General features: G+C 37.5%; 1 protein-coding gene across 3 annotated transcripts in view; it reads right to left on the bottom strand.

The window, feature by feature from the left end:
• Positions 1 to 387: 387 nt before the first annotated feature.
• Positions 388 to 25,170, bottom strand: part of LOC131708110 (POU class 2 homeobox associating-factor 2-like) — a 50,347-nt gene continuing 25,564 nt past the window's right edge. The window contains exons 1-5 of one of the 3 annotated variants that reach the window (XM_059010286.1): positions 14,029 to 14,181; positions 6,349 to 6,452; positions 3,791 to 3,833; positions 2,549 to 2,856; positions 388 to 2,142 (exon numbers count right to left, since the gene is read on the bottom strand). In XM_059010286.1, coding sequence (XP_058866269.1) covers positions 1,738 to 2,142; positions 2,549 to 2,856; positions 3,791 to 3,833; positions 6,349 to 6,452; positions 14,029 to 14,038 — 870 coding nt within the window. In that variant the 5' untranslated portion in view covers positions 14,039 to 14,181 and the 3' untranslated portion in view covers positions 388 to 1,737. Of the gene's footprint in view, positions 2,143 to 2,548; positions 2,857 to 3,790; positions 3,834 to 6,348; positions 6,453 to 7,066; positions 7,501 to 14,028; positions 14,182 to 25,170 lie in introns of those variants that run through there. The other 2 variants (XM_059010285.1, XM_059010287.1) reach the window with 2 other exon arrangements.

The following is a 25,170-nucleotide window of genomic DNA, read 5'->3' as shown; positions in this document are numbered from 1 at the left end:
GGTGTTGTCTGAACAAGACAAAAACGACAGCCACAACTAGTTGACTTTTCTTAAGGTTTGTGTTTAATGTTTCAATATTTACGGGAATGTAGAGGTATGTACAGAGTTAGCTGTTCAGCGAGTTTATCGACACGTTTCCAGCGATTGTTCCTGTTAGCAAAGCAGCAAATTCCTGTGCTACTCCGCAAGTTACCGGATGAATTTATATACAGAAGTAGAACGTTTTTGAAATGCTCACTGTCCTTCACAAAAATGTTCAAAAACAAAATAAAACAAAAAAACCATTATGTTTCCAAATGATTTTCAATCGACACACCAATATTGTTTTACACGTCTATCCATATATCATACAGTCACAACAAGAGTGTACACTAACATTGAGAATCTATAGTAAATTACCGGTAAAGTTTACCAGCTTGAGATAGAAGAATTGCAGTTGATAGCATGTCATTACCAAAAGGTTACAGGTGTTTTGTGGGGCACATTTCAACTCCCATAGAAATGAGCATTAGAACGTGGGTTTGGGGTGATAAACAAAATCCCACATCAGTGTTTTAGGACCCCGCAGTTCATTTTAATTATTTATTTCTAGTTCCAAAAAAGTGTGCATGATTTTATTAAGAAAGGTAAAAACATTTAAAAAAACATCAGTGTTCTAAAGCTAGTGAGAATGTATAAGCAGTTTGTTGTCTCATTTTCAGAAAACCTGTAAAAAAAAAGGCATAGGGTCCAGGGCATTCCATTTAGAAACAAACAAAAAAGTTTATATACCACCCTGGTTTGTCATAGATAAATACATAATTTGCAAAGACACTGATGCTGAATAATTTCCTCAAATATTTACCCCGTTTCCCTCTTTAACTATATCTTTAAACACGCTCTCATACAAAAATACAGCAGTAGTAAAAAGAAACTGATAAAGAAAGGTGTTATAACAGTAGACAAACATTTCTTTGAGAAGTCTGTTGGTGCTTTTTTATGTACCGGGTGTAGTTGTTTGGCGAGGAAGTAAATTTTTTTGCTATTTTTGGAAACACAATGGCTTGTTTTCCGACTACTCTCCTGTACCATGAAGTCTGCTTGGGAGCTACAGAATAAGTCACACCAAATGGCACTGTCATTTTTGATAAAATCCCACCAAATGGCATTGATCAGAATTGATATATTATTATTATTATTATTATTTATTTCTTAGCAGACGCCCTTATCCAGGGCGACTTACAATTGTTACAAGATATCACATTATTTTTACATACAATTACCCATTTATACAGTTGGGTTTTTTTTTTACTGGAGCAATCTAGGTAAAGCACCTTGCTCAAGGGTACAACAGCAGTGTCCCCCACTGGGGATTGAACCCACAACCCTCCGGTCAAGAGTCCAGAGCCCTAACCACTACTCCACACTGCTGCCTCCGCACTGCTATTACAGTAGCGCTTTGTGTTGCTTGTTCTTTATATACATATATAAATCCCTTTGACCTCCAGATGCACAGAAATAGTGTTCCCAAAAACAGAGGCCTGGCATTTTAGTCAGCCTGACTTAGCAATGCTTTATACAGGAAAATAACTAATATAGTCCCTTGTACCAACTCTTCAGACTTCAGATTTATATCAAAGAACATACAAATAAAATAAAAAAACGACAAAAGAATGAATAATAGTCTCTTCTTCAAAATTGTTAGTCCTCATACGGACTTAGCCGGTGAAGCTCATAAGTCTTTGTTTTGTCTTATAATTAGTATGGCCTCCGGACTTCATATGGTGACCACGTGTTGCTCCCATCATCCTTTGTCCAGGACGGGGTGTCATTTATAGAGGTCGCTGGGTTGTCCGAGTCTTCGGAGGCGAGGTGGGGCAACTTGGAAGCCAGGTCGTTGGGCACAGTCATGTAAGGAGGGCAGGTGGAGTAGCTGGAAGTGCCAGGGTAAGCTGGCGGATAATGAATGTCATCAAGGGAGTGGAGGGAGTAGGGTTGGGTGCCTCCAATGCTGGAGCTCCGAGCTGTGGACCGGTACTGAGAGGGGCTCCCAGACTCGTGGTTCGTCAAGGAGTTGCTGGGTGGAATTGATGGCATCGCGTCCGGACAAAGACCCTCCCCTTGGCTGATGCTGTCAGGCACTGTCTGCTCCCACGAGTCTCTCTGTGGGTTAAAGAAAACAAGGCCAATTCACTACAAAGCAGCGTACAGGGTGGGGCATTTATTTTATCAGGAACTAAATTGGAAGCACATGATGTTTTGAAGCTGGAACAAATGACGTGTTAGGGAATTGGCTGTGCAGTAATAGCAGTAGGAGTTAGTGGCTGGGAAATGGGTAAAAACAAAGATTTTCGAGAGAGTGAGAGACATTATACAGTTCTGACAATGCTGTCCTATTTAAACTAGATAAATTGTAACACCTCAAGTGTTTTTGAACATACCTATAAAATACAGAAGATGTTATGACCAGTTAACTGCTGTCAATATCTGCACAATTTTTAAACACATTAACCGTTGAAAAGATAAATAACGGTGCCATTAAAGATCATTTTGTCACGTTAATACACACCAGAAGAAAGTGAGCTGAATCTCCAGAGAATGGTGGCAGGAGGGATGGAAGCGCTGACTGGGGGAAGATGGGGCTGCCTCCAGAAGAGAAAGCAGCGCTACGATAGTCTCCGAAGGACTCGGGGTAATAGCTGTCTATTAGCGGAGTGTACCCAGAAACCGACGAGGGGTCACATGACAGGGGCTTTCCTCCAAGGGATGAGGAGTAAACATCGGCTGCAAACTGCTTGCTTGGGTGACAGTGCGAGAACTCAGACTCAGATAAAAATGATCTTCTCATTCCATAATATCCAGACAGCATGTGTGAACCTGTCGAGGACAATGAACAACATTCTGTTATATAGCTGCATAAAGGCTAGTTTAACCTAGCTTTCAAATCTACTAGAATCAGCCTATTATCCCTTCTAAATGTTTACCACGATATACTAGCTTTCCCATGCTTTTCCCGTGGTTATGCAATTCATTTACCATAGCTTGCTATGGTTTGCCATGTTTTTGAATATGCTTTCCATATCCCTAGGTTTTACAGTGCTTACTGTTTTATTTTACTTTGCTAGACTTTTATTAATTTATTACTGAATTTAAATTTATATTGCACAGATGCACAAATGGTGTGACACGCAGTATTCCCTGTATATATATATATATATATATATATATATATATATATATATATATATATATAAAACAATATTTAAACAAAGCATATAAAGGCCTTAACAGCAATGTTTGCTGACTTATAGTTGTACAGCAGTATTGGAAGTTAGATACAGTTAATGGAATACCACCATTGTGCTGAAGTTCTTGCTAGTTTAATACAATGTAAATTATTTGATTACTCTCTGAAAATCTACCTTTGCAAAATATGTATCATATTTTCTTAGCCTCTACTCCAACATGAGTGCTATAGAGATCTTATAAAATGAGTTACTACATGGAAACGCTTTCGAAACATGGCCTACCACAGTGAATATTGCCTTTTGAAATAGGCACCTGTCTTCATATTTATGTTGTGTATAACATTCAAATGTACGGTCGCTCATTAAGAACAGGGGAAAAACATAACAAAATGTAGTTACAGTGTGTCGAGATCACAAGTGATCTAATCACTACAGTGCTATAATTCTTTTTTTTAACATGTCCTTAATTTTACAAAAGCCTCAAGGGTTTGTTTATGTTCACCTGAGGGATATCTGCCTTGGAGTTATTGAAGCGATCATGATGTGTTTAAACACATTCTTACCTGACATCTGGACAAACGCTGGCTGAGAAGTATTAGCTCCACTCTAAAATACAAAGCAATAGTTTGATCAATACACATACAATACACACAATACAATGCTGATTTACATAATGACCCTTACAGGAGATCTCTTCAGAGCAATGTCTAACTTAACCTGGTAAAAAGCTTTGTCTTTAGGTTAACACCCAATACCCATACAGGACCGTAGTTACATAGACAGGGAACTTTGCAATTAAAAGCCCTATCACTTCTGAGTGATAGGAATTGGTGCTTGAGAAACCTAAAACTAAACTATTGCGCAATCAAAAGAAAGATTATTTGTACTGTGGGTTATATTTGGGGCACAACTATACTGTGTAGAGGAAATAAAACCCTACCATCTATATATATATATTTTAAAACAGTACTGCTGGACAGATCTGTCATCATTTCTGTGCAGTACTGAAGGTTTGTGGAAGGTTGTATAATTTTTATTCTTACTCCCTTTGAAGAAGTCAAATTGGATATTATTAGGGCAAGGTTATGCAATTTGTGATTGTAGCTAATCTCAACTATTAAACAGAAATCATTTACGAAATCAATTACTTTAACCTTAATAATAGCCCCTCAAACATGGCTAGACATGTATTTAAACAGCTTGTTTTCTGTTTAACATTTCAAAAAGAAACACTTTGAGGTAACACTCTACCTTAAGTGCATCTAATTACTGTGTATTCACATAGTCGTTACCTAGTAAATGCATGTGTAATTACACATAGTTACAATGTTATTATGCATAGTTGCAATGTAAATGTGTAAATGTGTTTGCATGATATGACCCTAACTCTAGGGCAAGTTGAAGAAAACGTAAGCAAATTTCTATATAAAAAAAGTGTGTTGTACAAGTACAATCTGCTGCATATCTAGTAAACACGGAATTAACTGTGCTCAGTCCCTTAAGGAAGTTAGTCAAATGGAATAGCATGTAACTTAATTGACTACAATTCATTTCAGATGCTTTGCACAGAAATACTGTGTCCCTGAAATAGATTTATTAAGGGGATTTGCACATAAACTACATCAGAGCTATAAACCATTCAGAAACATGACTTTACATTTATAAATACATACAAATCCACCTCACTCGCTTCAATGTCAGTTTATATAAAGTAATGTCAAATATATTAGCTCTTTTACAGCTCAGGAAAGTAAAATAAACACGTACAAAAGTGAAATCTATCGAAAATCACAAAATAAATTACAAGTAAAGGTTTTAATAGCTTACAGAGCAATCGAATAGGTGCACAGATTTACTGCATTTACATTATTAAATTGCATTTAATAATGTAAATACTAAATACAAAAAGTATTTCATGAAAGAAATGCCGCACTTGTTAATTTCTGGTTTGATAACTTTATTGGGTGCTTTTTTTTTTCTTTGTGATAACAATGGAATAAAGAGTGTGAGTATCTCCACAGTGATTAATCGACCTCTAGCATTCACAAGCTCTTATTAACTAATGTAAAGGAAATGCCCAGATTAAACATCTAAAGCACAATTATAATAATACTCTTAGTCTAGAAAAGAAAAGAAAATCAACGTGAATTCATTTCAGAGTATGGGCTAGATTCTCAAAGCCATTTACTCCACAAAACGACATTAGCACATTTTGTGTCGCATTATTATCCACCTGTACACTACCCCCATGTCGTCATGCCCTGGAGGAATTGAGGTAGCATCCTCCTCGCACCGTCCCTGTCTCCCCTGCTTGTGGCAGAGGACGAGCTCCGAGGTTTGCATACTGCAAACATGAAAGGTTGCTATCAATGCAGGTTAGCTTGGAGGGCAACCAAATTCTGAGGACTTGATTTGAATGAAATTTGCCAATGGTAAGACTTCCCTGTAGCCGAGTCGATATGCCTCGCCGCCTGTTTGAAGGATCCATATGGAAATGATGTCGTTAAAATTCGTAACTGCAATACAGCAGGCATTACGGGCTGATATACAGAGGAGATACAAGCAAGGCCTCCAAGTGAGCAAGTTGAAGTGAGCTTTTATACAACAGACACCACCCACATGAAAGAGTCGACTGCCTCTGCACGAACAGAGCAAACAGTTTGCTCCCTGGTTCAACAATACCCCAGGCAGGGCTATGCTGTGGTACACAGCAAAACAAATGCACCAGGTGTTTATTCATCTGGCTTTCTTAGCTTGCTTGTTTAAACCATAAAAGCGACTAGACTGCAAGCATGTAAAAGATTTGATGTCTATTATTATTATTATTATTATTATTATTATTATTAAATATGCTGGATTTTATCAACAAAGGCTCGCTAATCTTTTTTTCATCTCAGATATCTGGTTTCATAAAAGCATATTCATACACACGAATGGTCAAAAATCGAATTCCTTTGCAATAGCATATACAAAACTGAGCCCCTATGATACCATTAGCGATTAGTGAATACGATATATTTAATTTTCTTATGAAAGAAAGAAAGAAAGAAAGAAAGAAAGAAAGGTTAACTGATCTACAAACAGACCAAAGTTAATTATACTGGTTGTTCAGTTCTCTTACGTTATATCGGCCCGGCACATTGGTCTGTCTTGATCTCTTCTCCGCTAGCAGATCCTTCACTGTATGTTTTACCCGGACTCCCTGGTACACTCTTTTGGAATATTCTGTATTAAAAAAAAAAGGAAATATATTTTAGAAATAAGCATTCTGTGTCTTTATTGTTTAAAAGACAGATACATACATACATAAAGTAAGAATTATTTACACATTAAATGTAAAAATGTATTCTTAAATACATACATGTATATATTTTATAAGTTAAATATTTAGGTCAGTATTATTTACATTTTAGTACAAAGCTAGTTCGTGCTGTATATTATTAACACAAATAAAACTATATCTCACTTTGTCCGTTAATATTATGAATGGTAATTTAAAATACTGTTTCTAAAGTAGTTGTTAAGCTAGGTGCACATTATATACTTAAGTCTATACAGTCGATAATGTGCTATTTATAACCGATAAATTACATTTTTTGTTGACTTGTCCAACAATTAAGCAGCATTACAAACCGAAGCTCATTAAGCAACTCTATACACATATACATTATACATTATAAACATGCATTTCCTGTTTAGTTTTTATTAAAATCTAAATTAATATATAACATATGTAGAATATATATATATATATTTCGACATTTTTTTTAAGTAAATGGTTCTGGATGGAACATATAAATCAGTTATCCCCTTGCAATAACATATTTAAAACTACTTACCGTCTGCTTGCAGGGCAAATAAATAGAGCTGTCGCATAATTACAAAGAGAAATAATCAATAAACGGTATAGTTTAAATGTAACGCCTGCCAGACTCAGGCACGCAGTGGTGTAATTCTGCAGTCCGAGTGAAGGGACAATGCTGTGTGTGAAGCACAATGCTCTTCGCAACATTTAAACCCAGAAACTTTAAACAAAATAATTGCAAATAAAACCATCATATCCAAATATGTGGGGGAGGGGGGGCACCGACGAAGACATTTGGTTATCAATTTCTAACAGGCAAAAATGAAACCAGATTACAATGAAGGCCAAAAGCATCACCGGATTTATGCAACCTTCCACACTGAAGTGTTGTAAAAAATAAATACATACAGAAATAAATACATACATACAATGCTATGCAACTCTGGGGCCACAGAACATGCGGAACTTTCCACTATCATGTTTACTTTAACAGTAAGATGTAATATATAGCAGTCTCCCACAGTTTAGCCTTCATAAAACAAAAAGGTAACCTCTTTGACAGGCCGGTTCGTTTACAGTCTCTCCATTGTGTGAAGAAACAACGAAACATACAAGGCCAGAAATGTGCAACACATTGTAATTATTATTCCTAGTCAAATAGCTTTAAGCAAAAAGGAACAGATGTATTTTTTTGTTGATCTGTCAGCGGGATGTGGCTGCCCGGTTTAACAGAGAAAGCCTAATCGGCATTATTCATTATCTAATATTGCCTATGGTGCCTATTGCCTATTGCCTTATGGGACACCCTGTACATTGTTTTCTGAGATAAGTAAAGAAATGAAATGTTAATATGAAAATATAAATCTCTTTATAGTCAACTTAAAGTGAACAGAAAATCCGCCCAAACTTCTTTCTCCATTACGATAAGTAGCCCTCGGTTTCATCTTGTGCTACTAAGCAAGGATTCCCTTATAAAAGTTTAGAAGTGCAAAGCGTAATAAAGTATAGTGAATGAATGGTAAAGCATTGCTAAGCATTGTAAAGATTAGCGAGGTATAGTAAAACATAAATACATAAATAAATACTGTGCAGAAATACCGTGGTAAACTTTTATAAGGGTTATTACAGACTGCAATAAACGATTCGCTAATCTCAGTGTTAATAACCATACCCTATGTTTTACAGTTACCTATAACACATTAAAAGGCAGTCCCCTTTAAGAAACGTCGTTTTTTCACACATTGAAGCAAGCAAATAACATTAGCCAGCTGTATACCAAATCTAACAATAATTACGTGACGTATTTATTGTTATATTCATGATCTCGGCGCCTATCGCATTAACCACAGAACACGCCAGTATGAATACATGAACTGACAAAAAGCCTATTCAAGGCCTCTCCTTGTCTTTAATTTTCAAACATCGTTTGATGCCAAGGGCACTGGTACACAAAACCGAGAGACACCTGCAAATCGTATTTAACCCCTTCAGAATCAGACACCGCCTTTATAAAAGCTAACATTGGCACAGTAATTTAGGAGTTTTATGCATCTATCATAGTTTATCTTTGTTTCTTTTTATTATTATTATTATTATTATTATTATTATTATTATTATTATTATTATTATTATTATTATGCATTTATTTATTTCTTAGCAGACGCCCTTACCCAGGGCGACTTAAAGTTGTATACAAAAAAAAAATATCAAGAATTACAGTACAATTAAGAGCAAGATACAAAATAACTTTACTGTAATTTGCTTTACCATACTTATCAAACACATACAGATATATTTGTACATCGATGTAAATAATACTATTTATTTTTCATTTTTAATTAAGTAAAAAAAAAACACAAAACGATCACGAGATTTTTATTTTTTATAAAGAATTTGTTTAACAACCCCTCTCCCTCACCCAACGGACTCAGCCACGACTATGATGTATCTTATTATTAGGAAGCCTATCAGAAACATCTTTTAAAAAAAAAAATCCTTGCTGCTTTGCGTGCGCCATTTGGTTAGTATTCGTTGTGGCGGTAAAACAAAAAAAGCAGACTTTTGCCTATTGGATTGTTTGGTATAAAGTTTGTCTCCTTGATTATTATTTTAGTTGTACCCTACATCTAATATTGTTAGTTCACAAACACATAATGTAGGTATTGTTGCTTTTTGCTATAACTTTTATAACTGGATTATCCAGTGTCTGCTTCAATTACATGTGTTAGCAAATTAGCACCCTGGCTTCCAGCTGGAGATATCTGGAGCAGGTGCAACAGAAAAGGTTACCTCAGGGGCTGTTTTAAAGCAACTGTAGCTCACATATCCTAATAAACCTTGTGGCACCTCCAGTTGAAGATCAATCAGCTCCACATTAAGATCACTTCTGAAAATCTCCATACATTAGGAACAGATCACTATTGAGAGCATTTTGCTGGGTCCCTTTGCAGGGATCCTACTGTAAATTCAAAGGCTGTGCACTCAATGCATGCTGTTATAGTGTTAGAAGGGCCACGGAGTAACCATACAATATAGAACTTGGAACTGTCAGCAGCTTGGCAGGAGTTTGTGCATTCGCTCACCTACCTTGGAGCCATTCCTAAAAGCATTCAAGTAAGATGAGTTTATACATGGCATTGCACATAACAATTTGGTATAAATGGCTTTGAGAATATCAAAATGCTATTCAATTCTCAGGAGGAAGTTCACAATGCCGCTTCTTCACACAGAGAGTGGTGAGGGCATGGCATGGGTTAACTAGTCAGCTTATTGGATCCTTCAAGACTCAACTTGACAAGGTTCTGGGCCAAATGGCCTTCTCTCATTTTAAAATTATTCTTATGGACTCCAAAATTGTTATTTGCTGCATTTTGTCTGAAAGGCAAAACACCCTTTAATTTATAAAACTGGAAATCAGTTTAGGAATACAGCAAATTAAATTGCACAGCTGTTCATAACAACTTCATATAAAACACCTTTGTGAGTTTCCCTATAAATCTTACACCTGCTACAATGCACACTCCCCAGCAAGTGGGATATAGTAGAGGATTTAGGCAGGTGAGGCTCTTGATCTAAATAGGCAAAAAACTATTCTCTTCAGATCAGGATGAGATGTAAAACTGAGGTCCTGTTGTAAGTGACTCTGCAGCAGCGGTCACTTTGGATAAAAGCTTATGCTAAATGACTAAATAATAATAATAATAATAATAATAATAATAATAATAATAATAATAATAATAATAATAATGTATAAAGTGTTTAATTTCATTGGATACGAGTCACTGATAAGATGAAATAAGAATTCGACATCACATCACCAGGCCAGCCTGAAAGAGATTTACAACAAAATATACAAAGTTGGACAATAATCAGTATTGTTATATTATTGATAATTTGCCTAGTCTGGGTTATGTTCTGGGGCCTAGGCTCAAATGGATTGGTACCACTGCTACCGACATGCTTTCTTCCTGTAGGCAACAGATCCTGAGCAAGTCACTTCACCTCCTTGTGCTCCGTCTTTTGGGTGAGACGTAATTGTAAGTGACTCTGCAGCTGATGCATAGTTCACACACCCGAGTCTCTGTAAGTCGCCTTGGATAAAGGCGTCTGCTAAATAAACTAATAATAATAATAATAATAATAATAATAATAATAATAATAATAATTTATCCATAAAGATATGGGGTGGCAACAGACATGGAATATACTTGTGATTTACAAACAGCATTGCTTTGATGAGCAGAAGTGTCCTCCTTAGCAATAGAAATTCAGAAATACTAAAAGAAACACAGTCAATTCAAGGACAGACACTTTGACTAGAAGAGTCATGCTGAAGACATTGAAAAAGGCTGCCAGTTGAAACATTTGTCACTGAATTTATGAAGCAAGTTTCCTTTAGTATTTCTGAATTCAGCTCTATTTGAGTGTTTCATGGTTACGGGTGACAGCAGTGGAAATGTAACATCTTGTGTGGGCACACTGTGATGGGAACAGTGTTATCATTCAGTTATGTCCAGGTGATAAGGAGATGTCAGGGAGTCTACTGAAAGATGCACTTTCTTTGTAAACGTGTGTTCTGTGGTCCTTCAGCCCAGATACACATCTTTCTTTGTTAGTCCAACGTATTCGCCTCTGCCTGGGTGTATCCCAGGGATCATTTGAATAAAAACCTCCCCCTCCTGGGCCTGCTGAACTCAGCAGCTGTTACTGTTTGTTTTAACAGACTTTTAAAAGATGGATATGAAATCAATTAGACCCATTGTTTCACTGGAAAAGAACCAGTGAACGTTGTTCTCAAACAAGAAAAGGAGATAAAACTGAGCAGAATCGTAGCATAACCTCCATAGTCTTGTATTCCTCAATGTTTACCACACAGCCCAACGCTTTGATTGCCTGTCCAATTGCCTCACCATATTGACGAGATACTGTTAATGATGAGTCCTTTATAACCCAGAGATCCGCTCCAAAGACTTTATCCCATACTTCCATCCCATCGGCTTATAGCAAGTGTACTGGAGAAAACACCTGCTTATAATAATAACAATAACTAAGGAGAAACGGCTCTACGTTGACCTACAGTATTTATCCCTATCATTATCATTATTATTATCATTATTAGTAGTAGTAGTAATAGTGTAAAACCATAGCAGATACAGTAGTAGTAGTAATAATAATAATAATAATAATAATAATATTAATAATAATAATAATAATAATAATAATAATAATAATAATAATAATAATAATAATAATAAATACTTGGTGGAACTTCTTGCTCATTATCAGATAACATGATTTTTAGCATTTGTATTCCCGTTTAAATATTTTGTATTAGTAATTACTTGATTTGTTTCATAACTAATGTGTCTCTGGAGTTAAAAAAAAAAAGCCATAATGACTTATGAAGGTTATTTTGTTAATGATTTTTTTTTTAAAATCAGAATATATATATATATATATATATATATATATATATATATATATATATATATATATATATATATATTCATAACTTTATAGCTTTAATTAAATCTGAGTAGTAAATACAATATCTTGCATTGATATAGTAGCTCTGGTATAATGGGGTTGGGATATTTTGTCCTTTCCTTCAAGTAAATTAATTCAATGACATGAATGTATAAATGTCGCTCGCTATGTAATTAACACCATTTGCACATGGTCATGATAGGAAATGCACAGAAAAACATAATGTTATGTAAAATATTAAAGCTTCATACAATGTAGATACAGATACGTGGCCTTGATAGACTTTTGAAAGTGCAGCAATCTAACTTAACACATATATATGCAATGTGACATGATTGTGGAAGGACCCATTGAAGATGACTGATCGTATTCGTTTGAAAACAACGATGGGGTTTCTATGAATGTCTCAGGTATACAATATTAATGACTTGAACGCGCTGATGATGAATATCATCATGAATATCAGCATTTAATACTGTAAAAATGTTTCTGAATGAAACGCAGATATTACATTACGGATTAAAATAATAGTGTATGAATCCATATGAATTTCAACAGCGTTTCACGAGGCTGGATATTGTTGTTCTTTTAATTTTAATAATAATGAAAAGATAAGATAAAAATTTAAAAAATGGCCACGCATTCACAACGAATTCAAGTGTTAGACCGCTGGAACAGCGGGCAATGCGTTGGAATTCAGAGGTGAAACCATTATTGTAACTGACTGTACTTTATAAATTAAAATGGGTTGATAATCTTCTGAATAAAATGTATGTTTAATTCGTAAACACTTATTACGTTTGACATCGCATCCATCAATTGGTTAACTTAAACATTTTTTCAAGATGTATATTTTTAAGGAATATTTGCTAATAAGCGCCTTGCACACAATCTCAAAACACATTTATTATTATTATTATTATTATTATTATTATTATTATTATTATTATTATTATTATTATTAATAATAATAATAACTAATAATAATATTTAACCTTTTCTAAAAATGTTGTAAAAAAAAAAAGATCAATACATACACGTATTAATAAATAATCCATTACAGCTATACTGAATAATATTCGATATATTAAACCCCTTGTAACGACTTGAGAAATAAACGTGTTGGCAGGTTTTGACATCTGAATGAAAAGGGTGGTATTTATTTGTATGTAAACAAATCGCCACAGGCCTACCCGTACGGTATCAATTGCATTCCCCACTCCCTCACTTAGGTACGGTATGACTGTGCAGCTGGCTATAGCAACATCTCCCGCAGATTGATAAATCATTTGAAATCAACCAAATCACACGAGCAAAGCGGTGAGCACGTGGGAGAAATCAAGTAAACCTAAACCCAAGTGTCCAAGATTTAAGCATACCACGTTTATTTTCAATTTAAATGGTTTTAGACTGCCACAATTTATTTATTTATTTATTTATTGTTACCAAAACAAACATTACTACAGTTTACAGTTTATAAATACGAGTATGTGTTTGTACTTTGTGGAATATGATATAGGTCATATCTGTTGAACACTTGAGTGTATAAGTATATTATGTATGTGTTAGTCGGCAAAAGACCACATTTGTTGTTAATGATTCATAATTTCTCTTTAGTTTCACTAAAACTAATACATTTTAAAGACTATGTTTAAAGCGAGTTGTTTTAAATAAACCATTACTGATAGTAACAAAAATAATAAAATACTTTAACCAGAAAAGGCGCATCAGCAGGCAACACATAGAGCGCAACACAGCTAGCAGTTACTGATAGTCCGGTATATCCGGTTCCCTGTTATCCGGTCCATTTATCAAGTTTGCTCTGCAGTGAATATATCTCTTTTTGTTTCCTCGCAAACCCAATGAGGGTTCTATATGGTGTATGTTTTAATAGGCTGCAACTGGATTCTGTGTTTATTTGAATTGTTTTTAAATAAATACATAAATAAATACAAACAATGCATGTAATATTTGTTTTCTGTTCTACAGGTAGAATAAAGAGGTACTTACCGGTTTCCATGGTTCTTTAGAACAGGGGTCACTAACAAGAACTCGTCGTGGTCGGTCTTGACAATGTTGTTATGCTTAAGAGTCTCGATACCTTTCAGCTAGCTAGCAGTGTGCAGTATAACAGATCATTGTACCAGGGAACTGTTGGATCGAAGTGCGTTTCGGGACATTTTAACATTTTATACCAGTGATATACTAGTTATGAAGCGACCTTTGTCGATTTGTTTACATGCAAATACTCGGCAGGACGTTTCTCTTGAATTTGCATGGACATTCTAGATTAGAGTCGCCGAGCACTATGGTTCTGCTGGTAAAAATACAGCACAGATCAGCTTTTCAAGACCTTTTTTAAAATTATTTGCATGAAACAAAAAGGACGCAGCACCAGTTTAAGAAGTCGGCCTTTATAGAGAGATTTGGTTTAATACAACTTTCATTCACGGAGATTGAACTCTATACAAGCTGTCAAATGCAGCAAATGCGGTACCGATTAGGCCTATGTCAAATAATGTGTAAGAGATATTGCGTGCGGGCGGGGGGGGGTTCGGGGTATAGGCGTGGTTGCTAATACACTGCATCCTATATGCTAAATAAGAATTCTACTGTAATAAACCCAGATCTAGATAGAATAACCACGTAAAAAATAGAGGGCGCAACTATACGCCCCCCTTTCAGCATGGTCTATTTAATAGTGTAAATAAAGTAGGCTATATCAAATAAATAAAAAAAAGCTGAATCAGCTACTGTATGAAAAATACATGGTACGTTTTTTATTTATGTAATTGAGAGCGTATTCTAATGCAGGGCCTAGTTTGATAAATGTGTTTGATCAGTTATTTAAACACAAGGCTGAATACAAATATATGAAGGATAAATAGGCTTCACTTGACACATGTATCATACAAGAGACATTTAACACATCACAGTAATGTTTATTTGTGCATATATTAACAAACTATTAAAATAAACACCAAAAAATGTTTAAAATCTCTTGCGTAACCCCCAAGCTTTTTTTTTCTGTCCAGTGATAATAATGATGCACATAGTATTCTTGGGTGAAGCAGAACCCAGGTGGCGGATGTTGATTACAGTAGCTCAGAAATTGATATTGTTGTTCTTCACTGTTTTACTCAGACTAGCTTTGCTGTGTGTGGCGGTATCTGGCGGGTTTGCAACACTATACTAGTTTTACCATGAGGTTAAACATTGGTGTTGAAGGCACCGCCAATAAAATCGTTTAATTTATGAAAATCTGGAAGGAAAAGCATTTTCTTGGAAAAAAAACAAAAAAAAAAAAACAAAACAAAAAAAAAAACATGGCAAACTATAGTAAATACATGGAAAATACTGCTAAATAACCGTGGCGGTGTCCTGTTTGTATAACGGGTAAGGGCGTGTGTATCAAACCCCATGATAAATGAGCACAATGAAAGTAATGACGTCAGATAATCTGCTTAGGCTCCCTGCAGCAGCGTCATTTCTGGCACCCTGGGGAGTTTAAAATGTCCCCCAGTCACACAGCGCCCTGTATCAAGGGGGAGTACCTTTATCGGAACCGCATTACCTATATGTCCTGCCGGAGGCTAAACCAGGAGTTTGTGGAGCAAGCTGTCTGCTGTTAGAAAAAAAAAACAGGACTCGTAGCTTCAGAGACAATCATAGTCTTATTAAATATGCAAAACTATCTCATCAAGTTGAGTTGAACTGTTCTTTGACGTGTAGCTGGTCGATTGGTATTGAGTATCTGTACTGACCACAACAACCAATAAAACAGACCCTGCGGCTCTCGTCCCCTTTAACAATACATGTATTACTCTTGTGATACATTATTAGAAACATGTAGCTGTGAAATGCATGCTCTGAAAGGATTTACTGTCCAAATATTGAAATGCATGGAAGAGACCAGATATACCAATGTTAGCGCCAGCGCACTGTAAAGTGTACTACATGATCCCGTGACCTGCTGTGCACGTTCATCATAAAGCAGTCATTCTGTGTTCATTATTTACGATACTTACAGCAACTCGCACAGGAGCACTGAAGGGATCCTCCGATCTCACCGGCACCTCTTCTCTACAAAGCGCGTCAAGGGGTCTCAGTAGGGTGCTGAGGTAGTGCAGCCCCAGCTAATGTCATCTTCCCAACCCATGCATCAGGGCCAACTTTGCACAGCCAGGACTTGAACCTGCGCTCCCCTGACTGCACGACTCATCCTGCACACCTTGCCTAGCCTACATACCAGGGGAGCCACTCAGAGATCCCTTAACCTTCTTATTTCAACACAGCATGACATCACACGATTCAGGCCAAAAACAACAGCATAAGATAAGAGGTACTAAGTTTATCCAGACTTTTCAGGGGTTTTTAAGCACTGCCCCAGTTCAGACCGCTTGCTTATTAAACATCTTCGTATCCTCCATGAAAATAACAATATATATTTGCAAATGCAGTGAATGTGTTTGTTAAATGGAGTGATATGTTCAGTGCTTTGCCTGCAGGCCTCGTTGAGAAGCGCCGTGGAGCATGGAAGTAACTCACAGCTGTGCACTGTCAACGTGCTGCCCGAATCCAATCTCAAGTAAACAAACATTTGGGCTAATCGCTTGTATTATCAGTCCGGCTGCTTTAAAGAACACTCGTGTATATTAGTGTGTTGATAACTTCTTCTCAAGGGGCACTTTCTGGTTTATTAAAGGCTACATTAGTAATACATTACCGATATTTTTTGTCCTTAAGCGTGGGTATAAATGTAGAGACCAAATGAAACATCAATGCTGAACTTGCAGGCAATTGAACTGGGTCAGTCTCTCTCTATCTCTATTAATAGCGGTAAACAAACTAAGTAAAAATATGGGAAATGCATGGTATTACCATGGGGGAGGGCTAAATTAGCGTGGTAAACTTTTATAATCCAGCTCGTTGCATTGTCAGGCTTTCCTGGTGTCTCTTGTTAGTAAGCGCTGAGCAGGAATGAATTTCCCTTGCAAATCACCTGTGGCACGGCTTTTTTCATTCACACACACGGAAAGTTTTTTTTTTTTTTTTTTTTGTAACTTTCCTTGTAAACTATTCCTGCTGCAAAACCTGAGCCTGAAGAATAAAAACCTTTAGGATCGGCGGAGAGAACATAATCAAACCTACTGTAAGGCATAACTGTGTACAGAATGCTTATTTTTTATTTTCTGTGATGCAGAAGGTGTTGCCAGGCAGAATCCGTGACTCATTCCCAATATAAGATAATAACACAATAATGGACTGTGTTTTTATACTAGGTATATTTACACCCCCTTACTCTTCTTGTTGAACTTGTAAATTAAAGGTGTAGTATATTATAGATTCAAATCGTATATTTTTAAAGCCAATATTGAATAACCAAATATGTGATTATTTTTTATACGCATTTAGATTTTATTTGTATAGCTCCCTGTATAATTGCATATAATGCACATTAACCCGTATATAGAGTTTTTAAATCCAACCACACAAACTCGTTGTATAGTATGGACAATATTATTAAAATATTTTGCTATGATTTCGCTATACTCTAGCTAACACATTGCTTTTTATCCTTGCATCAAATACAAATAAACTGCCATATGGAAGATACATTTATTACTAAGAAGTGTCATTCATGTTTATGTTTTTAACTCCTGTGGTACAGGACTTTCTACCTCAGCCCGGCGTATCAAACCATTCAACCGAATGAAAACGAAGTAGAAACTATGTGGGAAATACTGCCCTCTGCTGTCTGAAACAGCAACTACAAAATAGAGCGTTCTGCTTCACTGCTGACCAAACATTCGCGAGTTATTTTACAGGGCACTTTTGTAGAATAATAACTGTTAGACATGACTACTTAGTTAATATATAGCAACCTATGTGATTAGTTGTTAAATAGGTTATTAATGAACCATTAAAAACAACATATAGTAAAACGAAAAGTGCCTTAAATAAAGCGTTACCTTCAAACAAATTGTACACAATCCTAGCCTGAATAATTGGCTGCCCTCTCCTAAGCAGTCACTGCCAATTGTGGCTGGTGGTTTTGTCATGTGCTGTAGACACATATCCACTGTGGGCTGGACTGAATCCAGCAAACTCATTCTAACCTCTCTATTTAAAGTTCCTACCAACGTTTCAGTCTCCTGCCTTCAACCGTCTTTCATTAACATAAAATAAACTGGCATTGCACTGAGATTCCTGTGAGAGCTGGAGATGTGTGCAAAATATCACTGCATCATACCAGTATCACAGCCCGGTTTGAAATAGCTGTCATGACAAAGACATTATCCTGGTGAAACACCGGTAGACACTCAGCATTGCAAAGGGGGTGGGGGGCTTGATCATCACTGTTCAGGGGCACACGGAAGGCAGGAGTCTTCCAGGGGAATCAAAGGACCCTGTCTAGTTTGCATTATGCAAATGTCTGGAGGGTCGGATGCAAATCAGAGGGCAGGTGGAGACTGCAATAAAGTGCATGCATAGCTGCTAAAGGACTTCTTTACTTATATCGTGTGGAGTTATACTATTTCTAATGAATTGACCTGCAGTTATTTTAGGACCACAGTTTGATACCCATGTAATAAATACAATCATTCCATGGTCTGCTACCTGGTTAAGAAGAGTGCATGGAAGGGAGTATGTATGAAAGACTGAAGGGAACCGACATCAAGCAATTGAGTAGACTGGTTTCAAACCCCCCATAACCTGTTTGCTTTTCAATGTATTCATCAGCTTCGTCTTGCTGGCCTCCGTTGTCTGTGATGCTGTCACCTGCTTTAGAAAGCAATGCTGCTTGTGGAAACACCAACCCATTAAAGTCTATTAAAAGGCAACGGGTAGATCAGTCAAGAAAAATGGCACGCAAGGCATTTATTAACTAGCTAACACAGAGCTGAAAGCGAGCGGCAACACTGATTGGGAAGTGCTGTGGTTGCTGACTGCACAAATCACTACGAACAAGACAAGCTGTCGATCACCCACAAAATCGGATATGTGTACAATTTTAGATAACCCCAATGTGTTGCCCATCAGTTCAAGTCACATACATTTGCTGAATTGTGAAAGAAAAAAAAAAATGATATTAAAAATAACTTTAGGGGTCACACTCAGTACATCGCACCCCGTTCCTTGTTTTCTGAGCTAAAATCATTTGCGCATGCCCGGGAAAGCGCCGTACACGGAGTACCACGTTGTAATGCGTACTGCAAAATAACACCACACCGGTACTGCAAAACACTGCAGTGTCTGATCATTGCATTACATCGAGCAAAAAAACCCCATCTGTGACCAGCAGAGGTTGCTAAAAGGCTACTTATGTTAAAAAAATGTGGATGAACTGTGCATTTCTAAAAGCCGCTTTTTGTGTGAACTTTTAATGCAGACAGTATACAGCTCAACTTGCCTCAGGTGCTTTGAAACCATGCTTCTCTCACCCTCATTTCACAGCACGGGGAGCCATGACAGTTCCTTGATTGTGTTTATAATCATTTTAACAGCTTCAGGTCTTCTGCTGTGCGCATGCAGGACAGCCTTCCTGCAGCTGATGGTGACTCATCCTGCTTTTCACCGCTTTCGGAGGTAATATTTAATCTTACTGTCTCTCCCAGAGCTGTCACTGCAGTACACTGTGTACAGGTTAGGACAAACCATTGACTTGGTTTTACATGTAAGATGATCCAGCCAACATCCTGAACAGCTCGCCAGAGGTGTCAGTACAGAAGAGCTCCAGATAAACCGAGGCTAACCAAACTCTGCACCAGGTTTTCTATACCAAGGACACTAGGGTTTTAGTATGCAGAGGTGATGTTTATTATTCATTGATTACACAGTCAATTGCAGAATCGGTGATAGCTGAAAGATGCATGTCCCTCTTCCAAGCCTGTTTCAGTCAAGCACATCCAGATCTGACAGACTGCTGGGCTGATTGAAGACCCTCAGTTGGCATTCTTCTCTCATTGAACAAATTGACCGATCAGTGACAATCTCCACTAGTTTTCTGTTGCTCCCAATGCATATGAAGGAAGGCTTTATGCAACACATCAACAGGAGTTTATCAGAAAGCTCTGTCAAAAGTGCCTGCAAATGGGTACAGCAAAAACAGATTTTATTTACCGTCCCAGGTTTTTGTCAGGCTGCGAGATCTTACATATTGCAATAATGGGCTGATTAGTACCATTATGAGTTTTCATTAACAGGCACCAGCAATTAAGTAGCATGCATTAGTACCTAGGTATCTGAGCTGTGTAGAACAGTGCCTGCTCATGTCAGGCTAGATTATTCCATACCATTTCCAACGCTCATGACCACAGTTCAATTCATAACAGTCCATTGTATGGTAATGTCACCCTTCTGATTTATGAGCCTAGTAAATGCAAACAAAACACACAGCACCTAACTAAGCAGATCAGCAGAAAGAGGACTGTGCTGTACAGTGGTTGAACTGTACAGGGCTCCAAGCATGGCGCCATTGACACAACCCTCCACCCCCCCCCCCCCCCCTCCTGAGCAGATTAGAAACAGAATAGAAGCATTATTGTGGTTTGTAATCTCTCTCACTCAAGACAGGTTGAAAACTTGCTGGCAGGTCTCCAGGGAACAGAAAATAAAGAGGCTCACATATACCCTGCCTCGAATGCCAGTCCTTTACTGTAACAATAAACGAGTTGTGCTTGTAGGGGTACCTGATGAATATTGCATCAAATAAGAGAGTAACTTGAGTAAAGACCGCAGTATCACCCCTAAGGGATATGATTTATTTTTTAAGAACAAGGACTAATGGTTTTTAAGATGCAGGTTTATTTCATATGACTTGTTTACTTAATTTAATTAAAGTGAAGACAAATATACAGTTGGATTTGTTGTAGCTCGCCTGCAAGTGAAAGCAAATATATTCTATTAGACCAGGATACTCAACCAAAGATATATTTCTTCCTTGGACCCTCAGTAACAGTGAAATGGACTTAAAAACTGAGAAAATCCTCCCAATCAGACCCCTCTCCATAGACACTCCATAGAAAACTAGCCCTGGAGCTCACTTTATATCTTATAGCCCCTTGTGCATCGCATGACAGATGTAAAGCCGGAGTTGAGTATCTTGGTGTATAGAATATCTTTGGTGAAAGTGTAGATGAACTCTTAAATCAAACTAACTGTTGAGGATGGATAAATGATATTTACTACTTTTAAAAATATTCGTTATAAAGAAATATCAAAAAATAAGAGATAAAGAAATGATTATTATTATTATTACATTTAATTTGTATACATATATATACACACACACAGAGGTTAGTTTATCTCCCACATAAACTGTTTAAATTACACAGTAAAATGACTTGAGAATTACCTCATCAAATTCTATTCCTTCTGAAGAAAATGTATCAATCTTGACCCCCCCCCACGGAGTTTTCAGAGTCTAACACTCTTGTTACCATTTCATTCGACAGCAGAAACGTGGGAACCTCATTGATTGCTGTGTTGTCTGGTACCACCCACCGCTGTTACTGTTACCACCTGCAGGCTTAATTCTCTTAGCAGCTTCAGTAGTCCCAAAGCCTGAATTAGCCGATTAGGGGTTACCCAGCGTCTGTCACACAAATCTTTTCTGAAAGTAATGATCATATTGTCATAAATCTGCCACTAGTTAACAAAGACAGTTAATGTCCCATGTGCATTCAATCACATCCGTTTTATAATCCCACCATGCCTTTGAAACAAGCGGCCTGGGGAGATACCCTATAAATTAAGTTTCGATATATAGGAGCATTTTTCCCTTCAAGTGGTTCATTTAGCACTTAGCACACCTGACATTGTTCATTTATCATCTAAGGCCCCGTGGCCAAAGCACACCAGGTAGAAAAAAAAAGGAGAAATGAGAGAAAAATGATGAAAAGAATTGCAATGCTAGAGCGAATATCATAAAATGAGCTGCAATTCCTTTTTTATGAGTTGCAATCATGCTCTTCTTATTGCAATGACTCACATTTTGTGTTTTTTTTTTGTGTGTGTGTGTGTGTTAAGTTGCTTTCACCCAAGTTTGTGAACCGCTCTGTAGTTCTAGCTGCGTGCTGTAGACGTCTGTAATGTGGGCTGGATCACCCAAAGCACACCCTGTTGTTCACAGCAGTGTATTGCCACCAATCCGCCAGGACAGTTACCCAAAGCGACAGAACACTATATGATGCTGTCTCGTATTTCTACAAACACACTGCTAGCCTGGCCGTTGTGGTATATGGCAATGGCAGTCAGAAAGGATTGTGAAATCAAGCACTTTGACACAGACTTATCGGCAAGACGTTGCAATAAGATCCATCAGAATGAGTTCAGTCATCATAGAAAGGCAAGAGGGGGAAGATACTGAAGGCAGAGACAGTGGGGAGCCGTTTCCTCTTTAATGAACTCCCAGAAGGACTGCTTGGTCTGCATGCAGTTATATTGACTGGAGACAAGAATTGGAAAGTGACAGCTGCAGAGGATTCCGACAGGTGAAAGGCGCAGTGCATGGACTGGGTGAGCTGCAATGGTGCTGGGTGGATTTTCACCCTATACTGGAGAAAGAGGTTATGCAGCTGCAATACGTCATTTGTTTCTTCAGTAGGAAAATGATGACAGACCAAATCTTACCACTGCGAATCTAGGTCTTGCAAACACAATATCATGGTATTGGTGCAGTAAGACATGCTGTCTGACGTTTCCAAAGAGTTTCAAAAACATCTGCAAACTGAGCTCAGGCTTCTACTGCTCACATCAAAGAGAGACGCTAAGAAGACAATAGCTGGATTCATGCCCTTGGCATGCTGTGCTGGCTTTTAACTTGTGTACTGTCTGTTGATGATGATGATGATGATGATGATGATGATGATGATGATGATGATGATGATGGTAATTTAGTAAAAAACAGGCCCCTGCCTGAGGAAATAGACAACACCAGCTGCAATCTGGCAGAAGAATAGGACAATATTAAACAGTTTTCATAAGTGTTTTATTTGTGGGTTCTGGTATTTTTTTCATACAGAATTCCTTTAGAAATCTGCAGTCTGCTTTCCTGTTTCAAAGTAGTTTATCTAGCGTTTTAAAGTTTTAATTTGTGAACACGTTCATAAGAAACTCTCAGCCGGCTCTAATCAGTAGTGTAGAGGAATTGTGATCCCTACAGGCTACTGTCCATTGTCCTTCTAATTCATTCACATGGGTTACAATAAGGAGGAAGACTCCCACATAGCAACTCCAAGGTTCCACAGGCCTGACCTGTGGAACCGTTGCCATAGGGATACAACTAACCCCGGGCCTCCTTTTGTGGTGTCGCTGTGTGTGTGTGTGTGTGTGTGTGTGTGTGCTCATGGGAGCTAAAGCTAAAAAAAACGGCCTGAATTCATTCTGCCGACGAGACCTACATTTGACAGGTCATATCAGAATGATTTTTCTGGATCACTTTGATGTGGGCCTGGGTTGAAGGGTCTGCATTAATCTACAGGGGCCACCCAATGCCCATTTATATGGATTGAAAAGGACAGACATAGCCCCAAGAACAGCTTAGTTGCCACATGGTAATGAATGCTGGGAAACCAGTGAGCCAGGTCAGCCGTTTCCTAACAAGACTGTCTAAATGGGCTCTTAGGGTATTTGACAGGTTGAAGTGTTTCCTGCTAACAAGAAATCCATGAAGAGGAACTAGGGGACATTGCAGACCTTTCACAGTTTCCTTTTCTAGTCTTTCAAAAGATTTCCAAGCCGTTGACTCTTGGGCCACCGTGATCTCAACAAGGCGGCTTGGGGAATCTGATAAATGTAGCCCATTTCTGTAACATTTATTTTAATTTATTTTTGATTTCAGGAAGATCATACATTTGCTGCGTTTGTAAAAAAATATTTACCCAAAAAGGGGAATAATTTGGAGATTGGATTGGACTGTTTAATGACCTACAATGTAGCACAAGCACACATTTAGGCTGCCCTCCTCGTTTTTTTGTTCACAACTTTGCAGCCGCGAAGAATGGCACTAATCTGAGACAAAGTTAAACAAATGAGGGTTTACCGGTCAATCTGAGACAAATCACTTTGTAGACAATCCTCTTAGTTTCTAATTAGCCTGAAGCAATGGACACCCTGCATGGACAAGGGCTTAGCTGGCCCTGGTTGACGGCTGTGTCACCCTGTTACATGGGAAACTTCACTGGGAGGTCCAGAGGTGTCAGCTGCTCCACTCTCTAGTGAATTAAATGCCAGACTGGAGCGGAACTGACAATTCGTTTCTAATGGGAGATAATATCTTGTTACCTGTGGGGTGACTTTTGACATCAGCTGGGACTCTTTAATTGAGCTAAACAGCAGTGGTATTGGATACTCCCACCATCGCCAAATAGTGTTTCGACTTTTCTTGAAATATCAGAAAAAAGACTGGGATGCTTTTCAAGCACAATGCTTTAAAATGGCTGAAATAATTATTTTTGAAACCTTGTGTTTTTTTTTTTTTCTATTGGATGTTTTATTTTGTAATGTGTTAGAGGTATTACCAGGGTTCTTTTACTATCCCAGTGCATTACCCTGAGGAACCCTAGCAAAAGCATTATGATGCCACAGAATTCCAGCAATGGCAACACATTTGGAACCCTTTGGAATAAATATAGCACACTGATTCTGGCAATAGATTATTTTACATGTTGGTTTGTTCAAAATATATCAGTGAAAAATGTTAAAATAATGTACCTGATAATAGAATCACTCACAGAATAATAACAATAATAATAATAATAATAATAATTATTAACTCAGCGTTTTATTGATCTGGTCACATGCTTTCTACTTTATTACTTGGTCTAGTTGGCTTTTTGTTTTTTGTATACCAGTAGGTTTCAGAACAGGGAACAGTCAGGTGCAATCAAAGAGGTACTGAGAGAAACGGATATGCATTGTCCTCCTTAGCCCATGATTAGATCATCCTTTGATCAACCGGAAAAAAGAGAGTAAGGTATTTGTTGAAATCCTGAACTGATTATCTGGTGTAATGGCCGCGGTACTGTCAACACCTCCTGTGATATTACCAATACAATTATCCTGAAGCAGAGTTTGCAAGACTTATCTGGAGCCGCAATGCTTTTTCTTCAAAAGTTTGCAAAGTCATTCCTGTTGGCAGAAAATGTA

This window comes from Acipenser ruthenus, chromosome 40 (genome assembly GCF_902713425.1).
Source record: "Acipenser ruthenus chromosome 40, fAciRut3.2 maternal haplotype, whole genome shotgun sequence".
Taxonomy (NCBI): Eukaryota; Metazoa; Chordata; class Actinopteri; order Acipenseriformes; family Acipenseridae; genus Acipenser; species Acipenser ruthenus.
This window is presented reverse-complemented; position numbering and strand designations above follow the sequence as displayed.